The sequence below is a fragment of the Sinocyclocheilus rhinocerous genome, unplaced genomic scaffold, assembly GCF_001515625.1.
Source record: "Sinocyclocheilus rhinocerous isolate Xijiao unplaced genomic scaffold, SAMN03320098_v1.1 scaffold433, whole genome shotgun sequence".
Lineage (NCBI taxonomy): Eukaryota > Metazoa > Chordata > Actinopteri > Cypriniformes > Cyprinidae > Sinocyclocheilus > Sinocyclocheilus rhinocerous.
Window position 1 is genome coordinate 1398509 of NW_015627897.1, and position 24179 is coordinate 1422687.

Consider the following 24179-nt stretch of genomic DNA (forward strand, 5'->3'; position numbering starts at 1 on the left):
TATATATATATCTTCATGTAAAGACCTATTTTTACTACGTGAGAAAGCTAGTAAGTTTGATATTATTAAGACAAAATGACTGCAAAATTATCATTGTGCTAAAATCATAAGAAATTAGATTTTTTATCATTAATAAAATGATCTTTATCATCATTATAATACATTATATACTGTATAAGTAAGGTGTATTATGTAATTACAGCTTACTTTTCTGCCTACCCCCTAGAACATCTTACATAACCGAGTTTGAAATCTCTTGAGTTAAACCCAAAATCCCAACATATAAAATATAGATTCTATCCATTTCCATACTGTAGTTTCTTAAAGTTAAGTTGATGAGTTCAGACCTTTCACTCACAAGCGTTCCTTGAAAAACTGCACTATTTTGTCAGCACACATTTGTCAATGTCTAATTCTGACATTTATACTCTCCAAGGAGTACCTACAGATGCCTAGAGAGAGTATTCGCAGTGTAGTTATGTCGGCGGAAAAAGATGCTGTGAAAAGATTCCTTTCCCATGTTCATCAGAGTTGGGATCAACTTCAAGTGGAAACTATACAGGTAAACCACCAAACAACATTTTACATGATGGAGGTCAATTCAGATGTTATTCCAAAACAGTGAGATCTGGTTGATACTGATAAGGTGATAATTTTCACATTTAGTCATATAAAATTAAATTAAAATTATTTTAATAAAATTAAATGATATTAAATTCTATTTTTAAATTTAAAAATAAATAAATAAAAAAACTTTCAAATTATACAACTGATCTTTTTTGCAGTGCAACTTTATAATGAACAGTATGTATATTCATTTTGAGATTTGTTAAAAGATTACAATAACTGATATAGTACCAATATATAATGCATCCCTATATACGTACCTCTGGTGTCATTCACAGGTCTCTCCAAAAGAACAAGAGGCCATGGAAACCATGACAGCTGCTTTCATTCACAAGTTTCCACGTGTCACACCAGAGCTTTTCATTGACCTCTCCCAGTTTATACCGTACATGTCTGTCTCAGACATTATGACCTTCCCTGCCTCCCTCATGGTCAATGAAAGTGTGTAAGTGGATCATATCGAAACTATATTTTATGATTTAGCCCAGTGTCCTCCTAATTCAATTATTATATTCACTCGCTCCAGACTGCTGGCCATTAGTGATCACAGCTCTGAGATGAAGTCTAACCTTTAACTTCCACAGAATCTTTCCATTGCACAAAAGGTTCTTTATAGTGGATACACTAAGAAAAACGGTTCTTTAAGAACTGTTCACTGAAAGTGAACCCAAAATTGTGAAACCAACATTTGGAATCTTTATTAACTTTCATTCACAAGTTTCCACGTGTCACACCAGAGCTTTTCATTGACCTCTCCCAGTTTATACCGTACATGTCTGTCTCAGACATTATGACCTTCCCTGCCTCCCTCATGGTCAATGAAAGTGTGTAAGTGGATCATATCGAAACTATATTTTATGATTTAGCCCAGTGTCCTCCTAATTCAATTATTATATTCACTCGCTCCAGACTGCTGGCCATTAGTGATCACAGCTCTGAGATGAAGTCTCCACAAAAACAAGCCTTCATAAAACGCCTGTTACAGTCCAGCATAGCTGGAGATGTGCCTTCGTGGCCTCCATACTTCCTCAGCTCCATTCTGCCTCTACTTCCACATCTCCCAGTCAGTCACTTTCAGCAGCTCACATCTCAACAAGTAAGTAATGTCTCATTCAGGAGATCCTGCTTTTTTCTTTTCACTTGCCGAAAGTAACGTGAATGGTTGACAGCTCACGCCCTTAATGGAGATGCTGGGGAACAGCAGTCTGGATGCCACAAGGGGGCACCATGTACTTCGTACTGTGTTCGGCCGGGGGAAGAACCTGACGAGTGACAACATAATGAAGTACAAATTCAGTTCAACATCATATGACATTTGTAAATTTACAAACAAATACAAGACACTGTGTTTCTCACAACAGGTTAGGAGTTCTCATATGTTACCTGAACTCTGAGGACTTACAACAGTTATTGTCTTCATCGAATCTCTCACCTGTCCTGTGGCAGCAGCTGGCACAATGTGTATCAGAGGGACACATCAGTGGAAGTGGCAGAGTGAGCCTTGGTTTTTTGGATATTGTGCATCGTGTAATAATATCAAGTGTTATTCATGAAGAGTTCTTTTATCTGCAGCTTTCACATTGGCTTGGGACAGCCCTTAAATCTTTAAATGCCAGTATCTTGTCAACTTCGGCAATGGCCTCGTTACATGGTATGCTGCCACAAATGGGTGCTTCATTTTTGGAGCCGTTGTCCTCAAACGAGTTGTTGGATCTGGTAACTCTGCCGGGTATGCCAACTTTCCCACCTGCTCAGGTAAGACCATTAGAATGAAAGCTTTTTAAGTTACAATTTAGTTTCTTAATTTGAACAGGATGCACAATTGAAATTCTAATTTGAATATAAGGAAGTAGAATTAAACTAATTTTTTACTTGAAAACCAAAGTTTGCCAAGACAAACATTGACTGTTGACTTAAAGCCTGAAATTGCATAAGCCTTAATGATACTGTATATCAGGGGTGTCCAGTCCTGGTTCTGCAGGGCCAACGTCCTGCAGGGTTTAGCTCCAACTTGTTGAACATACCTACCTGGACCATTCTAGTAATCCGGAAGACCTTGATTACCTTGGTTCAGGTCTGTTTAACTGGAGCTAAACTTTGCAGGAGAGTGGCCCTCCAGGAACAGGATTGGATGCCTCTAAGATAGATAGATAGATAGATTAGAATAGAGGTTCTTCATGGAACCATAGATGCCATAGATAGATTCCTCTTCCTATAATTTCAATAGTTCCAATTCAATTCAAAGTCCAACTCGTGAATTGGATGAAGCCAGGTTCTCAATTGTAAATTTTGTACAACACTGATAGAATGATATTGTAAATAGTCAGTGTAAATATATTGCATAATTTTATCTCTATATTAAAACCCTTTTCCATTTCTTTTAATGCAGGCATTTCAGATACTGAACAAAATAGCAGAAGAAACACATGTAAGATATACACACCAGTACAATTACGATGCTTACCTTTAGTGAGTCCTGTGTTCACAGTCTCAATCCTGTTTAGTTCAGTGCCAACATGCTCTGCAGACTGAAGCCATTGTTTCCTGGTCTGGGGCCTTCTTTCTTGAGAAAGTTGGTTGTACTTGAATCTACACCTGATTGTCGGTGTTGGAGATTAATGCTGGCTCACCTGCAACCTGCTCATCGAGCGATGGTCCATTTCGCACTCCAACAGGTTCGAACTTCTAGTGCTTAAACTCTGTACAAAACAATCACCATTTCCCCATTTTCCATTTGCGTTTATGCATTAGATTTGGTTTGGTCTGTTGGTGTATAACACATGCTGTTTGTTTGAAGGCTCTGGAAGGCACGTCTGCAAATATAACACGGCAGTTGGAATGTCTTCTACCATTCGTCTCCTTGAGGAAATTAATGTCAGATCTAGATGGAGAGACGGTCCTTCATCACATATCTGTGTATAAGCATATGCCATGGTCTCACCAACAGGTACAAACCTAATTTCATACCTTTGGTTTTGGCAAACTTGCTTTTTCTAGTTCACAGATTGTCAATGTTGCATATCATGCACAAAAACATAGAAGTCTTCAGCTAGCACTATCCAGGAAGATCAGATCTTTTTAATGTTAAATGTATATTTTCTCTCAGCAATTGAAATAAGCATTTTAAAGAAACTATAGAAGCACTGAATATTCAACTCTAGCACTCTGTACATTCAGTGCCCTGTACTGCTCTTGCCAGACAAAGCTGATCTCAAGTTCTTTGGTGGATTACTTGTCATGCTTCAAAGGAGCCTTTCAGTAAATTAATAATCTGAGCCCCTCAACTGCCATCAAGCAAATTGATCTTAATGTGGTACAATAGCCTCCACCAGGGAATATGAATTAATAATCACCCACATTAAAGAGACCTTGTCTCAGCCAAAAGTGTATCAGATACATCCTTGAGGGCGATCCAGTTTCTCAGACTCACTTGTTGTATTTGACACAACAGGCTCAAATGCTGTTCAAAATGATTCAGCGGACCGTAAACATCACAAGGGAGTCAATACTGTAAGTGATATCCAGCATTACTGTACTTTATGATTGTTGACTGGTCAGCTAGCCTCACCTGTTATATTTTTCTTTGGAAATTCATGCTGGTCTTAGTTGCATCATAATCTGGATCTCTAGCACAAAAAATATGCATTGTTTTTATATTTGTGTTGTTTTCAAATTTTATAAACATTCATACATTTTTATTTCCACTGAAGAGATTTAGGTCGCATTGCTGGTGGCATGAGCTGTGAATGGCTGAAGCTTTGGGTAAATGAGTCAGGCTTTTCTGAATTGTTGCAATTCATCACTAAGTTGCCAGGAGGACTTAGACCTGGTTTGGTAAGAATATGAGAAATCTTATTAATATACACATTAACATTAAAAGCCTTTGCTGTCCAAATGCAAAATGCAGAGATTATAATATTTTGATTAAGTAACATTATTTAACATAGCCCATGGCACTTTTGTTCCCCATGTTCCCCACCAATAATGTACAGTATATGACACAAGGGAGGTTTTTAGCCTGTCTGTGGAAAATGAACAACATTGATGTTATGTTTCAACAGAAGAAATGCGTTGTGGTGGAGCTACGGAAACGGCCTGATATTGATCTAAATGACTTAGACCCCTCATTTGCTGCAAGATTACCGTAAGATCAGCGGTTGTCTATCCAGATTCTCATTAGTTTGTTCTTTTACATACATGGTCCTACTGTTGTATTTTGTCTCTCAGGCTGACCATGTTGGAGAACCTGTCTAACTCCTCACTCAATAGTGTACTGGACTATGTTCGACAACACTTTATTGACTTTCTCCAGCTTCCACGACACAAGCAAACGGCCCTTGCAGAGAAAGCTATCGATGTACTCGTAAGCACAAAATTATTGTGGATTTTCAAATTTCATGACTGAAGTTAATGCAGTGCAACATTTCATAGAAGTTTCACAGTGACCCAGACGAACTATGCCTTCATCCAGTAGCTCGCATTGTCACCACATTTTCATTTTCATTTTTATTTTTTAGAAAAAAAACCCAACCCTAATTGAAATCTAGTTTTACTGTTGCAGAATGCAGAAATGCATTTCCAAAAATGTGGATTATATGCATTACCGCGGGAAGTAGGGGTGCTGGGCACCCCCTGGAGTGTCGCCCACGAAAAAATGGAGGTGCTGGGGGTGCGGTGTTAAAAATAAATGAATGAACAATATGTAATAAAAAATAAATAAAATTCATTTTATTAATTTGTATATTCATTAAAATGTATTGAAAAAAGTAGCCTAAGCCTACAATGACAAGAAGCAACGGTTAAACATGAGTCAAGTTGAATCAAATTGACTGTGAAAGTTGTTTCAACTTATTAAACTTCTTAAACTGACTTAAAAAAAAAACCATTTGTTGCCATGGTTTTTTAGACACTCACTTATAGGCTATTAAACGAAGAAATTAAAGTTTTATTAAAAGTAACTCTTTTGGATCCGCCATCATAGTGTCTTCTCGCATCACTCTTGTCACGTGACTCCCCCTTCCCCACAAGTTTTATTTCTCAGCCCCCCTGGACAAAATACGTTCCCGCGGCTATGATTATATGGATGTGGTTTGGTATTTATTTATTTATTTATTTTTTGGTATCCTTTTGTCTCCACTGATAGGGCATCTCTGAAAATGGTCTGTTGACAACCTCTTTGTTCTGACTGCAACTGCAAAATGTAGTTCCACACGGCAAGCAAATTACAAATTGCATCTGTACTGGGAATTTGACAAAGTTCCTGTTGTTTGCAACAGAGATCTGAAAACATGGACGGTTGGGGATGTTGAGCATGTGGGTAGACTTTTGTTCACCCTTTCACCTCAGCAGATAAGATCTCTGCCACTGGTAAGGGAAACACAGGCCTTTCCATTCAATTAAAGCTCGATATTGTGCAGGATAACATCACGTTGAACATCTTCCTTCTTCCATCAAGGGTGATTTAGGTAAAGACACAGTTGAGCAGGTCCTGATGAGCCAGTGGCTTTGGAAAAGCAGCGAATTGGGAAAGGCTTGTTTGGATCTGAAAGGACTACGAGAAAAGATGAACGGTCTCACCCACAGGATCGTTAAAGGTCGATGGTGGATGAGAAGGGGTGAGTTGTGTGTGCTGCATTCATTTACAGAATCCATTAGATATTATTTATGACTTCTTCGGAAAGGTAAATCATATACTGTTGCCTACTAGGGCCCATTCCAAGCTGTGCAGACATTAAAGGGACATTTCCATCGGCCTGGAGGTCCTATCAGCTGAATCGAATAAAGAGGAAGGAGCTGAAGATGTGTGTTGAGTTCATTGGTCAGGATGACACACTTGATGCCGAGCAACGTGAAGCACTTTGGATGGAACTCAGACCAGTTAAGCTACTTCTGCTTGACCAAATGTTGTTGCTCATTGATTATCAAATGTTTGATCTCATATGACAACCATTATTTTAGGTGTATAAACCAGTGAAGCAGCTTGAACCAGAACAGATGTTGGAACTGGGTTGTATAGTGACTGAGATGGGAGAAAGAGAGCTACAGGCTGTCAACTTGTCCAATCTGGCTGTGGTGGCCCATCTTGGGGACCTCAATGGGTGGAACGCAAAGAAAGTAAGTTTTTAGTTGTTCGGATTAGCCTTAAGTCCTAAACTGGAAAGATACATCTAGTTATTTTTTAAACAGATGAGAGCAGTTGTCCTTGGTATAATGAAGCGACTTAAACAAAAGACTGAAGAGCTTGGTGTGGTGGAGCTTGTTTCCTTTGGACATCTGCTTTGTGGCTTCAGTTCCTCTGAAATTTCCCATCTAGACCCGTTCAACCTGAGGTCAGCGGTGAAAATCAGTTTACACAATTCAAAATACAAAACGATTCACCTCAAAACCATTGAAAGCACTGTGTTTGTGTCCATTAGTGTGGCTGCTTTGTTTCTGGGGGAGATGGTACTGCCGTGTTCTGAGCAGCAGACCGAGGCGCTGACGTCATGCCTATCCAGTCCTCTGGGCTTTGGTCCAGTCAGCAGCTGGGGCTCTGAGGTCTTCACTGAGATTGGGACTTTGGCAGGTACTGACGGTGGATTCGATTACAATCAGTTCAATGGACAATATACACATGCCAAATTAGGCAGGCTTACAAAAAGAATAAAACAAACTTCTGTGTCCTCAGCTGGGCTGGAGGATATGGTATTATCTGCACTAATAAAAGAGCAAGTGGAAGGACTTACACCAGCAGCAATAACCCTGATACCTCCAAGAAAATTCACTGTGAGTGATGGACATCTCTGTTTTTATTCATTCTCTTTCACTTTCTATCCTCCTGTTAAACATAAGACCTTAATATTTTACTAATTGTCTCAAGGCATGGTCACATGTATCGCTGCTTGGCAAATTTTCGTGGGCGAAATCTGGTCATTCCAATAAGAACTGGTGCGATTTAGAGTTTCGTGCGAGGGCAAAAAAATTCACCACGAAGATTACGCTTATATTCATGTTGGTCATGCACTTTTGACTGGCTGTTTTAAAAAACAGTTTGTCAAAGAGAGAGAGAAGCTGTCAACTTGTCCAATCTGGCTGTGGTGGCCCATCTTGGGGACCTCAATGGGTGGAACGCAAAGAAAGTACGTTTTTAGTTGTTCGGATTAGCCTTAAGTCCTAAACTGGAAAGATACATCTAGTTATTTTTTAAACAGATGAGAGCAGTTGTCCTTGGTATAATGAAGCGACTTAAACAAAAGCCTGAAGAGCTTGGTGTGGTGGAGCTTGTTTCCTTTGGACATCTGCTTTGTGGCTTCAGTTCCTCTGAAATTTCCCATCTAGACCCGTTCAACCTGAGGTCAGCGGTGAAAATCAGTTTACACAATTCAAAATACAAAACGATTCACCTCAAAACCATTGAAAGCACTGTGTTTGTGTCCATTAGTGTGGCTGCTTTGTTTCTGGGGGAGATGGTACTGCCGTGTTCTGAGCAGCAGACCGAGGCGCTGACGTCATGCCTATCCAGTCCTCTGGGCTTTGGTCCAGTCAGCAGCTGGGGCTCTGAGGTCTTCACTGAGATTGGGACTTTGGCAGGTACTGACGGTGGATTCGATTACAATCAGTTCAATGGACAATATACACATGCCAAATTAGGCAGGCTTACAAAAAGAATAAAACAAACTGATTCTGTGTCCTCAGCTGGGCTGGAGGATATGGTATTATCTGCACTAATAAAAGAGCAAGTGGAAGGACTTACACCAGCAGCAATAACCCTGATACCTCCAAGAAAATTCACTGTGAGTGATGGACATCTCTGTTTTTATTCATTCTCTTTCACTTTCTATCCTCCTGTTAAACATAAGACCTTAATATTTTACTAATTGTCTCAAGGCATGGTCACATGTATCGCTGCTTGGCAAATTTTCGTGGGCGAAATCTGGTCATTCCAATAAGAACTGGTGCGATTTAGAGTTTCGTGCGAGGGCAAAAAAATTCACCACGAAGATTACGCTTATATTCATGTTGGTCATGCACTTTTGACTGGCTGTTTTAAAAAACAGTTTGTCAACTATTGTAGCATTTTTGAAGCACAGCTCACACAGAAGCCACTTTCAAACCAGTCAGATTTATTTTGGGAAATGCGCCGAATCTGTGTGACAAATATGAATGTGCTGCAAAATTGAGGAAATTTTACACCTAATTGAAATGACTGGATTTTGTCTGCAAAATTCACCAAACAACCTCCAAACTTAAAGGTGGGGTAAGTGATTTCTGGTAGGCAATGTTGATATTTCAAATCACCAAAACAAACACGCCCCTACCCCAAAAGCGTCTCGCCCCTATTTTGATAGCTCCACCCAACACATACGTACGCAACCCAGGCAACGATTAGTTCTGTGAAACAAAGCAAAACCAATGTTACACCGTGTCTACACTTTCGATACGTGAGCGGCGCGGCAAAATACTATAGAACTCGTTATAATCAGTGATGCCGTCTACACTGGATGTAGACAGAATCCCCGACAGAAAACTGCTGCTGCGTTCTATTTATGATGTGTTGACACAAATTTCAAATGATTTTCAACGATTGCTTTGTCGCGTCCGGTGTAAACAGACTTTAGCTGTTGCGGCCTGGTCCCGGTGTAGACACGGTGTGAGAAACAAAGCAACCTCGGCGTCCGATCGCCTTCCGCTCCTTGAGTTCTCTCCAGCGCTGGAAAGCTGATCAGATATTTACACGGATCCTACTTCTTGCCTTATCGTAAGCCTTCTTTTGTTCCGCAGACGTTTTCCTCTTTCGTGTTTTATCCGCCATCTCTATCTTTCTGTTGCTCGGCTCGGCTAATGAGCGCTCTCTCGTCCATATCATGAGTAGACACGCCCCTTACTGCTGATTGGCTACAAGTCTGTTTTGGTACTCGGCCCGACTCAGTTTTCTAAAGCGTTTTTGAAAAAATACATACCTCACCTTTAAAGGGATAGTTCACCCAAAAATGAAAATTCTGTCATTAATTACTCACCCTCATGACGTTCCAAATTCTTGTCCCTGAGTTACTGTCTTCCGCCATTTTGGAGAGTACATCAACATAATCAACATAATCAGCATTGTTTACGTTCAGTAGACAGCGCGCGCATGCTAAACGTAAACAACGCTGATTATGTTGATTACGTTCTGGGGTACTCTCCAAAATGGTGGAAGATGGTAACTCGGGGAGAAGAATTGTTGAATAAATTATTTTATTTTTTTCTTTGCGCACAAAAAGTATGCTCGTAGCTTTGTAAATTACGGTTGAACCCCTGGTGTCACATGGACTATGGAAGATGAACGAAGGTCTTACGGGTTTGGAACGACATGAGGGTGAGTAATTAATGACAGAATTTTCATTTTTGGGTGAACTATCCCTTTAACTGAAAAAAGGTCCATTGTCTATTGTCAATAGTGTAACATTGTATGAAGCATAGCTCACACAGAAGTGACTTTCAAATCATGCAGCTTTCTGTTGGTCAACACACCAAATCTGTGTGACAAACTTGAACCTTTTGCGAAATCTGCAAAGGGAAATATTTCACCATCCAGTGAAATTCTCAGTCATTCCTATTGAAATGGCTGGATTTCATCTGTGAAATTTGCAGAAGAACAGTAAACGTGACCAAACCTTTAGAGAGTTTATACGTTAAAAGTCTCAGAAAACTTGCATCTTTCAATTCTTCTACTCTATAGCACCCTTGTTAGAGCCAAATGCATTCAGACAGACACTTTGGTTGTGGTTCCACATTACGATGCTGTACATCTGGTTTAAAATAACCCGACTTTCAAAACATGTCTCCAAAAAAAGATGCATTTTTGTTGTTAAATGCAATAACACTTCTCTTATGCAAATACACCCTAAGAAAAGCTTCTGAGCAAGATCATGTGAACCCTAAACCAGCGTAATTGTGCAGGTCATCCAGATTAGGTCAGTTACTTGATTGGTGGGTTGTTGAAGCAATCTATCGACTAGTTGATTTTGAAAATATGTAGTTTTGAATATTAGTGCATATGCTAATAAGTATTTGTAGTGACCTTTTAAAAAGCCATTTGTTTTTCTCTGAATGACTTGGAGCTTCCAACCAACAATCATTGCAAGGAAGACCCCAAATTGTTGCCAGGGTTGGTTCATCAGACATGTTTCTCATTATTTCAGGTGGTATTCAGTGCCACGCAGCTGTCTTGGCTGAGCTCTGAACAAGCGTGTGCCGTGACAGAGGAGCAGTGGGCAGAATTAGACAATGAACAAAGACAAGCACTTGTCATGGCCCAGTATGAAGGCGAATTAATGCTTGAGCACAGAGGTGAGCAGTATTTTGGATGTCGTTATTTGGATTCTTAACTAAATATGCTTTGGTAGCTGAAAAGAATTGCATATAGTAATTGTTGATGTTTTATTAGTCTGTCATTTTACTATAAAAATATATTTGTCTCTGCAGGCAGGAACCAGGCTCCATCGTTATGGTTTGCCGGCAGCTTCAGAAAATGTTTATTACTTTTTGTCTGTACATTGTGGATACTGTTATAAAGATTATAACCCGAGGCTTTTTATTTGTTCCTCTTTATTGAATTCTTAAATATATAATAAATGCCAACTCAAATGCAAAACTAATACTTCAAGCATTATTTAAAGTCAACATGGGTGTCGTCAGAATGAGAGTTCAAACAGCTGATAAAACAGTACAATAATCCACACGACTCTACAAGAGAAAACAGTCCAAAACAGTTCTAAACAAATATGATGATGGATTTTGATGTGAGAGGACAACAGGGGATGAACTTTTTCACTGGAAGAGTTATTATGGATTATGGAGTTGTATTTTTGCCAGAAGCAACGGTTTAAAGTTAAAACGCCATAATGATGGATTTCTTACAAATATGCAGCTTTTCGCTTAAAGGGCACCTATTATGCAAAATTCACTTTCACATGTTGTTTGGACAGAAATGTGTTGGCAGTGTGTGTACACAACCAACCTATACTGATAAAAATCGCTCCTTTTTTTTTTTTTTAAATCTCCATATATCATTAGCAGCGTCTCAGAGCAAGCCGATCACAGAATCCGTAAAGTGTGACATCACAATTTACCAGCCCCACCCACGATTGTTGATTGACACACAATGTTTATCTTCACGCTAGAGCATTTAGCAAGCAGCATTCAAGTAAGAAATGTCTTCTTATTACGACTATAGACGTTATTCAGTCCAGAGCAGTAAGTGATTCTCTGCTTTCATTTTATTCTTGGGGTCATATTAATAGCATAGTCAGCAGTATAGGTACTGTACATTATGCTGATGTCACTTAATACACAGATCTAATATAAACATGCAATTTCTTTCCCAGATGTTTACCTTCACAAACATAACTGACTGTGTTTTTGTAACTTATGTGTGTTTTTAACATAAACTCGTCTGTGAAAGAGAACTAAGTACTCACATGCTGTGTGCAGCCACTTTCTATACGCGTGCTACGGATGTTTGCGCTCAGAAAACCGTCTATCAGAAGTTTATAATAATAATAATAAATATAATAAATGATCTGTAGGGTATTTTGAGCTGAAACTTCACAGACACATTCTGGGGACACCTGAGACTTATATTACATATTAGGGCTGTGCAATTAATCGCATGCGATTGTCAAGCGCATCTCGTCAGTAAAGCCGGTTCCGTGATTAGTAGGAAATCTCCATCACCTGCTTTCAGATGGAGCGGCATTTAATAGACAGAGCATAGTTCAATGACAAGCTAGGCAATATCGCGTTCATAATCGAATGTGATTCATCTGCGATTATGAACACGATATTGCCTAATTGTCAGTGAACTACGGCTCTGTGTAGTAAATGCCGCTCCATCTGAAAGCAGGTGATGGAGATTTACTACTAATCACGGAACCGGCTTTACTGACGAGATGCGCTTGACAATCGCATGTGATTAATTGCACAGCCCTATTACATATTGTAAAAAGGGGCATAACAGGTGCCCTTTAAGACATTAATTGATGGACTGGAGTGGTGTGGATTATTGTGATGTTTTTATCAGCTGTTTGGAGTCTAATTCTGATGGCACCCATTCACTGCAGAGAATCCATTGGTGAGCAAGTGATGTAGCCTAATGCTGAATTTCTCCAAATCTGCTCCTATGAAGAAACAAACTCAAGTAAATTTTCCGTTTTGGGTGAACTATTCCTTTAAGTACACTAAATAAATTTCCTCAATAAAACAGATATCAAGCAGTGTTTGGACAACATTGTTTAGGCAATTAACTTTATACTGTATGTAAAAGATTTTGGGCTTGCTGCCTTTAAATGAAAAAAAAAAAACAGTGGAGGGCACACAAGAAGGTACAGAGAACTAATTTGAACCAATGAATACAGAAGTTCAAATGCATCTTAATATGCACACTATCCACCATGCCACCTATATTAAAGTCTCCACCATCTCTTGCATGGTTCTGTATACACAGATTAATCAGACACTTCAGTAATGCACAAATAAACAAACCAGATTCTAAATTATTCTGTAGACCATGTGATGCTGCATCAATTTTGTGTTTACGTCCAAGACTTTTGCAAACAAATCTAATCCTTCCATGACTGCAGAGACAACTGTAACTTTTGGGTTAAGGGGCAAAAGCTTTTCAAAAAGTTTCTAATGCATTCATAATGAAATACAGTTCGCTAACAAACTGTCCGTCTACATAATGAGTTGTCAGTCCATTACATTGCCTTTCACAAAGACTACTGACAAATAAAACATAGCTTGACCTTTGGCCATCAAACCACCGATGCTTAAATATGACCATAATTGCAAGCAAGCGGGGAAATATGAAATGAAATATACGCTTTGAAACGTGATCCCGCTTGACGTGACCATAATGAGTTTGGGCTTCAGGAGCTTCATTAGCTGGATCATTAAGTCAGCTGTGGGTAGATGCTCTCAATCTAATTGATGGGCGCTCGAGAGAGGACGCATTTACTCGCCTAATTTGCATTCCTACTTGAAGGGTGCTTTGCTTCATCGTACTACTCGAGGAGTGGTAAGACTGCTGTTGCGTTTAATATCAAAATTAACATATTTAAATTTTCTAACATACTAAAGAGAGTTTCATGATCACGTTTATGATAAAATAAAGAAGAATGATCAGATTCAACGCAGACTATTGTGCGAACATAAAATCCAACACGTTTGGGGTTTGAAAGTGAACTGCGCATGCGCGACTAAATACTATTTTTGTTTTGGTTGCTAAAGTTAGCGTGAAAATGCATAATACAGAATACAACAACATTGCATTGTAGTGTACATGCATACAAAACAAAGTTTATATGTTACATGTCATTGTAGTACTTTGCAAAATATTTCGATTTTATTTATTTATTTAACCGTCTGTAAGGCTCCTGGAGAAGCACTAAAAGGAAAATACGAAGTGGAAAAAATGCATACGATAATCATGTCAATACTTAAAGTAAAATTCTTAATGAGCTTTTTGAGTACAATAATTGTATTTTATGTCAAATTGACAGATCATATATATCTAGTATATTTTACATATCCAGGTGCTTCATTTTCCCTATAAAAAATATGAAAGTTAAAAATATGAAAGTTAACTTTAATTTGAATAGACACAAACCTGCAAGCTTGTAATAAAGTATAAAAATTACACCCTTACAATATTTATATTGTAAGCATTTTGTATCTCGGTGGATTATATTTGTTTTCTATTTTTCGTTACTAATCTTTAAAAAAAAAAACTTGTCTTTTTGAAGTAAACGGCGCATGTGTATCCAGCAGATGGCGCAAGCAAATCATACACCGCGTGACACCGCGTCGCATCTCGTTGCGTAGATCTGTGACGTATTTCCTGAGAAGCAGTGCTAAGACCGCCTCTCCAATCCAGTCCCTGGATAGAGGTGTATTTTTTTTATTAATTGTTTTTGTTTACTTGATTTTGCCGTTTTGAAACGTTCTAGCATGCGTCCGTAACTATGTTGGCGTATCGGTCCAATGGTGGCTCAGACGAACCGGGTCTCAGTGATGCCTTAGCGTCGCGTTACGTGCGACAGAGCAAGCAAACCTATCGCAAAGTTTCCCTATTGTACAGTAAGATGAGTGCGGTGGACTTTAGGACAGTCCAGTACGTCAGGACACTTGAGTCTCTCCTCTTGACAACACTACTTCGTCGGTGTCTTGAGTTTAGCTTTGTTTTTGGGTCAGTCAAACACGGAGGACTTTCCGTCGTGTCTGTGGACAGGTTTAGTGGATTTACGTTGTATCCAAGGAAACGGAAGATTAGAAGCTGATGCTGTTGAGGTAAGAAATTAATTTAGTAACGTTACTTATGAAGTACTGTGAGGATTGTTGTGTCTTGTGTTGAAATGGCATATGAGTTGTTCCGTACTAATAGTAACGTTAGTCTACAAACTTATGTGAACCACATAAGAATGTATTATGACTACCTCTTTGAATACTTATCTTCCTCTGATAACATTATTTTATTCTATAGAATAGATTTATTTAAAAAGACACATGGGTGAACAGTTGTTAAGTTAAAGCACAAGAAATGCAGAAACAATCGTATGTTGTGTATGTGTTCCCCTAAAGGTTGTTGGACACTTGAAACTTAATGTAATTAAAATATGAAAAAATAGGTTTCATATTTTGTTATTAATTTTAAGACAGACAGCATAAACATGTTTTCCAAGCAAAACAATTCTCATAGTTTCTCAACAATTCTCAGTAAAGCTAAAAATAATATATTAAAAAGAATAGATATTGAACACTTTTAAGTGAACATTCTGATTGTTAACCTTCCTCCCATCTGTGGTTACCCTGCTAGTGTGAACACAAATTTGCACACTTTAAAATTTAAAAAGTGTGTGTATATATATATATATATATATATATGTATATATGTGTATGTGTGTAAATTTTAACTTATTTATTTGTGTAGCTGCATTATTTAATGGTACTGTGTGTCATATCATTTTAAACTCTTGTTTTCTTGCACATATGAGAAAAAAAGAACTTTGATACTGATTAAAAAAAGTTATCACAAAAATGCCTCAGACAAGTTAGTTCTGTGAGAAGCATAGTTTTTTATTTTTTTATTTTTTTAAGTGTGGGTGCTCTGTCTATTATCAGTGTATGCTCTGTTTTGTTCTGTTGTTGTTAAGTAGAGTGTTCAACATTATTTTATACATTTATTAAAAGTATTGTTATTAATGTAATGCATGAAGTGCATGGATCCCCATGTCAAAGTTAATGTTTTTTTGTTTTTTTTGCTGGTGTTTTTCTTACCCTCGAAGTAGTTAAATTGATCATGTTTTCGTTCTTCTTCCTCATGAGACTAATGTTTCAGCCATTACCAATCCAAGTGTAATGCTTGCCAGGAAACAAAGTTTGTCTCTTCTTTGGAACAAGCATTCGCTTGTGTTTTGAAATCAAGAATGGATTGCATATATAAAGCAGACTAATAAAATGTAGGTTCCGTTCAACATTTTCAGATAAAGCAGACTTGTATGAATCTAAAAGTCCCACATTTTGCATCCTGCCTTGAGTTTTTTTTCCAAGTGGTCGACAATTACCGTCAAACATCTCTGTGCCGGTTTCCTCTCCCTGTTAAGTGTTAACCATGTTGTGATGTCATGAGTGGGTGTACTTTGAAATCAGGGCTGGCACAGCTTTAAATTGCTGTCAGTAAAGTTATGCACTTCTTGCTTAGTGCTTAGCCTACTTAATCTGAGTTAGACACTGGTTCAGTGCTCAAGTGAGTATCGTGATTTTTTTTCTTATCTTGACCTGATAAAAACATTGTGTAGGGGGCTAAGTGACCTGTAGTCTATTACTAAGTTAATATAAATCGCTGTGCATGTTAACTTGCATGTAAACCGTTTGTTTCATGTTTTTCTGTGAATGTTTTTTTCTTAAACATTTATTTATATTATTATTATTATTATTTATTTGTTTTTGCAAAAGAAGTGTAGTTTTAATGTTTGTGAAATACTTTGTGAAAATGATGGTCTTGGAATATGTATAGTCTAATTTTGTTTATGCGTGTGTAGTACTTTGATCTTACGAGGTAAATTGGCTCAGTTGTCAAAGCTTTGTAGTAATATTTCAGTGTTCTCATAAACAGTGTTTACTGATTTGTGGTGATCAAAAACTGCTGTAAACTGTTTACTTTACAGTAAAGCTGAATTAGTGTACTAGAGGTAATACAATTACAAGCTTTATGTAGCCGGAATTCTGTCATTGTTTTTTATTTTATTTTATTGTTGTGTTTTCAAATCTGAAACTTAAAATGCTGGGCGATTTCCTTATACATGTATAATTTCAATAAAAACAACAAAAATTAGGTTAAAACTTGACTTTTAGGTACATACATGCTGTTTTATGCAGCATATTGAGTTTAATGAAATCCTATCTATGTTTCAGAATATGTATATTTTCTTTCCTGATGGTACATTTCTGGTATAACAGGTAGTGCGTCTGATTCTGGGTTTCAAAGAAGTCCAGTTTAACACATCTGACAGCATTCTTTTGACATTGTTATGGTGATAATGACATTTGAGAATCAAAGAGCATGTAAAAAAGGACATGTCATTTAAACCAACACAGCAATGAGCACAACATTTGTCATGAGGAATAATAGCTCTGTCCTGAAAGGAAATGCCAGCAGTTTTGTTTTTGGCCTTTATGTGAAACCGAATGCAAATGTGAGCACAAGATGGGTTGTTTTATCAGATCGTGAGACATAATTTCAATTGCCTTTCTTGTTTACACAAAGCACTCATTTTATCCAATGAGACTGTGTAACCAGCGTTTATGTGATTTATGAAAGAGGCCATTAAGGGTGTGGACAGGTCAACCGGACTCGGCATGAATCGCTCCACCTATAGTACGTGCATTGAATCATCAGATAGCCTAGTTCTGCTGAGGTGATCCAGACTTGTTCAGGACAAGAAAGGTTTTTATTTTTTTCTAAAAGTTTTTTTTTTTCTTCTTTTATAAGATCAAATAAATTGCAAGCCAACTCATCTCAACAGTCAATGAAAGTGGTTTCCGGGGAAAAAAGTATATTTTTCTCTACCTTCAGTTAAATGAATGGACGAAGCAGAGGGTAAATTGAGTACGCTGCTTTATTCCTTATTCAATGTCTTAAGTTTATGGCAAGTTGAGCCTCAAGTCAACAAGAGTCTTGCATCAGCATTTGCTTAGTCATAAGAGAGGAGAAGCGATGGGATGGTTTTGCAAAGAGATGACAGTCTGTCATAACTGAACATGGAAGTTGATGACTTTTTCTCTAGAAGAATAAGTCAGCTGTCCTCCCTCCCATCTTCAGTTTACTGGTGGTTTACCAACAAAGATGATGACTTGGCACATCACTTATGGAAGTCAGAAAGCATCCGTTTTTTTTTTCGTTTTCAGAGATTAGACCTTGTAAAATTGAAACTTCGTCTGCTTGTTTTGGGCAGTCGAGTCTAAGCTGGTAGTGTTTGGCTCTGCATGATTTTTAGTAGATGGTTGTACAGTATTAATGTCTCAGGTTGCATCTAAAGAAGCGTGTACATTGATGGCAATTAAATCGCTGGAGGTTGCACAGAATATTTGTTGCATTTGTATTCCGCTACGATATCCAGCTGTATCAGCCGGCAAATCATGTGAGTGTGTCATGATGCTGCACAGTTGCGTAAATTTGCTGTTCCTCAAGTCATGCCAAATTGTCAACTCAATTTGAAAACAAATGCCTTCTGATCCCTTCAAATCTTTGTCAAGGTGAACACCCTTTATTATTCACAGCTCATGCATTCTGGATTTTTTTTTTTTTTTTTTTTTTTTTAAAGATGTTTTGTGTATGATCCCCGGTAGACATTGAATTAAATTTACTTCACCTCCTCACATTTTTCCCAAATTCTGTTTTTTCTATTTAAATTTTTCTAGACTCTGTTTTAATGCTTAAATACAATTTTATTCATCAAAAAGCATGAAACTTACAATATTAAATGGCAATTTATTGAAAGTTTAACAATTTTTTTTTTTTAAAGCCCTATGAAATGTTTTGTTTTCTCAAATTCAGTTTTATTTTTACCAAATTCTGTTTTCCATTAATTTTCTGGATTCCATTTTAATGGCTTAATGAAATATTAATAATCAAAATCTCTAATTTATTTGATTTTATTAAAAAAAAATCATTTATTATTATTAATTTTTTTTCCGCAGAAATACTGTGTTTTGTATTTACATTTTCCTGCTAAATAAATTCTGGTAAATAATTTTTCTGGTAAATATTCCTAGTACTATTATTACATTAAGTAGCTAATGTTTCTGTCACGGTTTCTTTAAGTTAAATCGAACTTTGATGAGTTGCTGTTTGTATATCTGACTAGGCCTGTCACTATAACAACTTTTTGTTGTGCGATATATTGCCCCAGAAATAATTGCGATAAGCGATATTATTGGCATTTTAAAGACCATTTTATGCCACTGAATATATAATCATAATGTAACAGCATAATAATGCAAGAAGGCCTACACACTTCCAAATGTCAACAAACTCTTGAATAAATAAAAATGTTCTAACAAAAAGTGCAAAGTAACAAGTAGAAAAAAAAGAAAAATGCACAAAGGATGCAAAATGGATTTTTCCATCTACAGATTTTCCCTGACCTTCTTTTCTCTGTAAATGAAGGGTGCACACTATTGCTGAAAAACACAATCACTACTCAGCAGTCAGATGTCCGTATGCACAAAGGCACAGATCCCTAAACAAGACCATATCTGCAGATGAAACTTTTTTTGTAGAAGCACTTTTTAAATTTGAACTAGCACCTCATGACTTCACCACGTTATGTACGAGAAGCTGCAAAAGACACAGGCGCAAGTGGAATGTACAAAACATGGTGACATTAATTTTTAAGTAAATATAATGGCCGATATATTGCATCACCAAAAATGATTGAGGTCATGTACATATATTGCGCGATAAGTCGATATATTGATTATTGCGACAGAGGCTGAAAATACCGCGAGTGTCGCATGCGCTTCAGTATGTGTGTAGTAAACAAAACCATGCGTCTGCGCTTGTTCATTCACACAGAGACACACAGGACAAGCAGTCATATTTAAATAGTATTTTTGCGGCTTAATATTCATAGACACTAGTCCATATCGTGTTTTGATTTAAGTGTACTGACCTACTTTTGATTTATTCATCAAAAACTTGGCAAATCCCGTGACATTCCGTGTTATACAGTAAATTCCGTTTATGACTGGATTCCGCAATTCCATCGGTGTTTCCGCATCGCAGAAATCATAGAACCCTACTCATAGCCTCTTTTACATTTGCGTCAAATAAAATATGACTAAGGTTCTGTAACTGATTGGAATCAAACCCCTGCATTTAGCTCTCACCAGCAAAATGAATCTTTGTTTGTTTGGGTGTGCTGTTAATTTTTAACCAGTTAGTCAATTCAGCGGTATTAAAACTCATCTGTGATCCATATCCTCAATTGTACCAGCAACTCAGATGACTCATTCTGCAATCTTCCATCTACTTCCCTCCCCAGGTGATTCCTGAACCGTTCCGAGTCCATCTCTCTTCCTCGGCTCTGTCTCTACATGTGCCCAGGGAAGCACGGATATAGCAGAGGGCCACTGTGCTGAAGGACTTGGTGACATCAGGAACTCCTGCCTTGGTTCCCTCCATTGTGTCTGATGGATCTCAGGCTTGTCTCATTGACGCTCGGAACACTACTTATTCTCGTGACCTCTGGGCCACAGCCATCCGTTGGACAGAAGGTTTACACCAACACATGGGCCGTCCACATCGCAGGGGGAGAGCAGGAAGCCAACCGGATCGCTAGGAAGCATGGCTTTGTAAACCACGGGAAGGTGAGTCTTCTGTTCAGACAAGTAATTCTTGTATGTTTGGAAAGCTCTCTTGGGTTGCACGTTCTTTTACATGCATGCATGTTTCATTCAAAATGAAAGTTGTTGGCTGCATGAGATGCCTTTTGCCAGCGTAGACTAGTTCTAGGAAGAATAGTGGGTAATGGTTCACCTCAAAATCAAAAGTAAAAGAAAAATTCATAAAGAAAATTGTTTTAGTTCCATTAAGGTTTATTTGCACTGTGATATTACTTTATTATTTTTTATTCATTTTTTTAAATGTATAAATAACAGCAAAAAGTAAAGTCCAAAGAACAGATGCGATCACAATGAATACTTTATGAATGTACAATTTAAATATCAGTTATGGCCAAGCACTGGACTCACATTGTTTGACCCAAAATGATTCTTTGTTTTATATTGGAAAAAGGGATTTTTTTTTCACATAATAGGAATATGTGCTTAATTAAAAACAAAAATAAATAATATCACTATGTATAAAATTTCATGTTCTGGAAACAGCCTTCATTTGAAAAAAAGTAAAATTTTATTAAATAATTTTACTATTATTATTATTATTATTTATTAAAAGTGTTTTTCTTCTTTTCTTTTAATTTTGGGAACAAATGACCCGGACATTTTTTATTAGTCATGAGATCTACCACCTTAGGCTGAATTCAGGGTTATTATCAGTTATGATTTAGTGTGTTAAGTACAGTTTATGTTTACACAGTTTATTCTTTGGGAGGATTTATGAAGCTGTGGTCAGTTAAAGTAAGATTTGACAGATTAACGTGTCATTAAGATTAACTCTCAATAGAAGATAGATCTGCCTTTAGTTATTCAATTAAAATAAGATGTTTCTTTGTGTTGCTTCTGTTAGCTGTTGTATTAACATGAAAATTTGTTAGCAGTACTGTTAGTAAATATGGTTGTCAGTCCCAAACACGTCCACATGACTTTGAAGTGAACTTTTAAAGCAAAGATCTCAAAATGTGCCACTGCACAATGATATTCTAATTATTAAAGATGCAGATTTGTCCTTTTCTTCCTCTCATTTCCTCATTCTCATGAAATTCATGCATTTTGAACATTTCCTGCATGTTACGTCTGAATGCTCTTGCTCTCTCTGATGGAATGCATAAAACATCTTCCTCGTTCTCCGGTTGTCATTTGATATTCTCAGCTTGTAACAGGCCCTTGACTGTAAGCTTGAGCAGAATGAGCCGCGACCTCACTTCCTGACCAATGTACGCTTTTTTTTAACACATGCAGAGTTTGTAGGTTTTGTTCCGATTAGACTTTCACAACTTCTTACTTTTGAACGCTAATCAGATTTTTCAATCCCCATATGTAATTGAAAGCACATTATATAAGTCGATAGCCAATTCATTAGGTTAGATGATTAATTTAGATGTATATTACAGCCTGTCCTTCCAGTAATGGGTTCACTTTAAAAGACAAACAGCCCAGTGTCCAGATGGTACTGTAAAGCCAGGTGATGAATGGATCCCTGCACGCTTTGTAGGGAGCACTGAATATTCTGCGGTTAGTAATTGCTGAAAATGAATGCCTCGGGGTCTACGCTGGCATACAGTCCTGTATCTCTTGAGAGATTAACTAATAGCGCTGCCATTTTTTAGTGTTTGGAGGCAGTGCGTGTGCACGATTTTTAAAATGCAGCTTCTGTGCTCAGGTTCATGGCTTATTCATGACGACTCGTGTCACTGACTGATGGTTTCACAGCTGACCAAAGTTCATTACGACAGACATGTTTCTGCTTTTATCATTGGCAAAGCTGGCATTGGTTTTGTAGGACCAGCGAAATGACAAGTGGTGCATCATGGGATTATTATTATTATTAAAATGCTAAGCGTGTCCATAAATGTGTTAAAAGTCCCTTGTGCTAGAACATCATAGAACTTCTATTTTTAAGTCCATTTCTGATGGGGGTTAATTAATAGTCTGCATAATTTCTTGGCACTCTACCAGACCCCTTTAATCCATGTTTAAGAACTAAACATTTAAATTTCATTTGCATTGTAATTCTATTTTGTAATTTGATGCCGTGAGCTTTCAAAACTGTTGCTGCTCACAGTCGTAAGTAGGGGAAGAAACTTGAAGCCACAAGATGCATTTGAGCTTGAAACCGAGAATGTTTTGTTGGACTGTCGAGCTGCTACGGATCACTGTAAATCACCCGTGATCTTTTGTAATAAGATTGAAGCGTGGTTTTCTCACTGCAGCTCTGCCGTACAGAAATCACACCTGGCTGAGCCCCAGACCCACATTGTGTGATGAGACATGCTGACAGCGCTGCTGGCCGAGTTTGAAAAGCGTATGGTTTGCTTACACCAGTGCCGGGGGCTTAACGTTTTTAACATCTCATTTGTGTTCCAAGTGGAGGATTTCTTCTGCAGACTGAGAAAAGCTTCAGATTTTACTAACCTCCTCTTTTTCTTGTGCAGTTATAGATGCTTTTTTTTTTTTTTTTTATAGTTTTTCCTTTACTCTCCTGTTTTTCTTAGGTGATGTAATGAGAGGCATGAATAAGTCGTTGATGTGCTCTCGAGCGTGGCAACATTTAAGTCATGGGTGAACTTGGAAAGCAAGTTAAAAAGTTGTCAATTTAATCTTGAGCATGATTTTAGTACCGTTTTTAGTGGTTCCAAAGGCAAACCTCTATTAAAAAGGCATTAAACTTTAGGATGTAGCGCTTGTTATGCACATGAACGATACCTCAAATAATGCGGCTTGTGTGCTGTTACTTTTCTGAGCGAACAATGAAACGAAAATCCAAAAGACTTGCACTGAAGGAAGTCTTCGCCAGCTAGAGACCAGAATATCATAGTCAGTAATATTTCAAAAGGCAATGGATTTGCATAAAACTACCCACCAATTTCATTAGAATATATTGATGACTTGATGTGCATGTTAAACTGAATGCATGTGAATGTTAAACTGAATGCATACGCTTCACAGCTTCACTGTTAATTAAGTAATCTTAAAGATATTTTAAGTTGTTCTGTTAAGGCTGAGGGAATGGACTGAATTAATAAATGAGGTGACTTGGTTATGTTATTGAGGTGTGCCATTATTAGATTTATAAAGGGAGGCTGCGAGTATGCCGAAGTCTGCAAAGAAAATATGGGTTATAGAGGTGGATACCTTCAAGTCCTGGACACCATCCAGATACCTCATCTCATTATTTTCCTGCTTGCTTGGTCAGGATTCAGTTTGTATGAGACTGCATGAGACCGATCCATCTGTTCCATCGTAGTTATCTTTGCTTTCATTCCCTTATGATCATAATTCACAGACGCTCCAGGGCCACGTCGTCATGGTGGAGCGCTTGTTTTTGTTTTTTACTTTTAATGCAGTATATTGTACATGGCAACTATCCCACACAGAACAATTATGGCTCCCACCCAAAATCACTTAGAATTGTCTGTGAGAAAGTCCTTGTTCCATTTAATTGATTATTATTGTGATGAAAACAAGAGCTTGGATTACCAGAAATGAATCCGTTTGAAGCATTTCACAGCTGTGAAACCAGACGGTTACTTGCAGGTGTTTTGCGCTGAAGTTGAGGGAAAGCAAGATCCTGGGCTGCAGCTGACGTTTTATGGCACGTAATTGTGCCAGGACTACACAGCAGTATATTTGCT

General features: G+C 37.7%; 3 protein-coding genes across 7 annotated transcripts in view; all 3 read left to right on the forward strand.

Moving 5' to 3' along the window:
• The first annotated feature begins 1389 nt into the window (after positions 1-1389).
• On the forward strand, positions 1390-5101 carry LOC107737016 (stereocilin-like). The gene is made up of 11 exons (XM_016548412.1): positions 1390-1455; positions 1537-1723; positions 1797-1912; positions 1989-2121; positions 2200-2382; positions 3425-3574; positions 4079-4137; positions 4338-4461; positions 4689-4771; positions 4855-4990; positions 5078-5101. The coding sequence occupies exons 1-11, from the start codon at positions 1400-1402 to the stop codon at positions 5099-5101; spliced, it is 1251 nt and encodes a 416-aa protein (XP_016403898.1). The 5' UTR covers positions 1390-1399.
• A 759-nt stretch (positions 5102-5860) lies between these two features.
• On the forward strand, positions 5861-11168 carry LOC107737027 (stereocilin-like). Its single transcript, XM_016548423.1, has 9 exons — positions 5861-5994; positions 6083-6242; positions 6335-6504; positions 6586-6741; positions 6814-6956; positions 7044-7192; positions 7295-7392; positions 10788-10935; positions 11071-11168. The coding sequence occupies exons 2-9, from the start codon at positions 6119-6121 to the stop codon at positions 11157-11159; spliced, it is 1077 nt and encodes a 358-aa protein (XP_016403909.1). The 5' UTR covers positions 5861-5994; positions 6083-6118; the 3' UTR covers positions 11160-11168.
• A 2430-nt stretch (positions 11169-13598) lies between these two features.
• The window catches only part of LOC107737005 (furin-1-like), a 129353-nt gene continuing 118772 nt past the window's right edge, over positions 13599-24179 (forward strand). For 2 of the 5 annotated variants that reach the window (XM_016548399.1, XM_016548402.1), the window contains exons 1-2: positions 16334-16390; positions 20190-20514. In XM_016548399.1, the coding sequence (XP_016403885.1) occupies positions 20338-20514 (177 nt within the window). In that variant the 5' untranslated portion in view covers positions 16334-16390; positions 20190-20337. Of the gene's footprint in view, positions 13664-14509; positions 14935-16333; positions 16391-20189; positions 20515-24179 lie in introns of those variants that run through there. The other 3 variants (XM_016548401.1, XM_016548400.1, XM_016548403.1) reach the window with 3 other exon arrangements.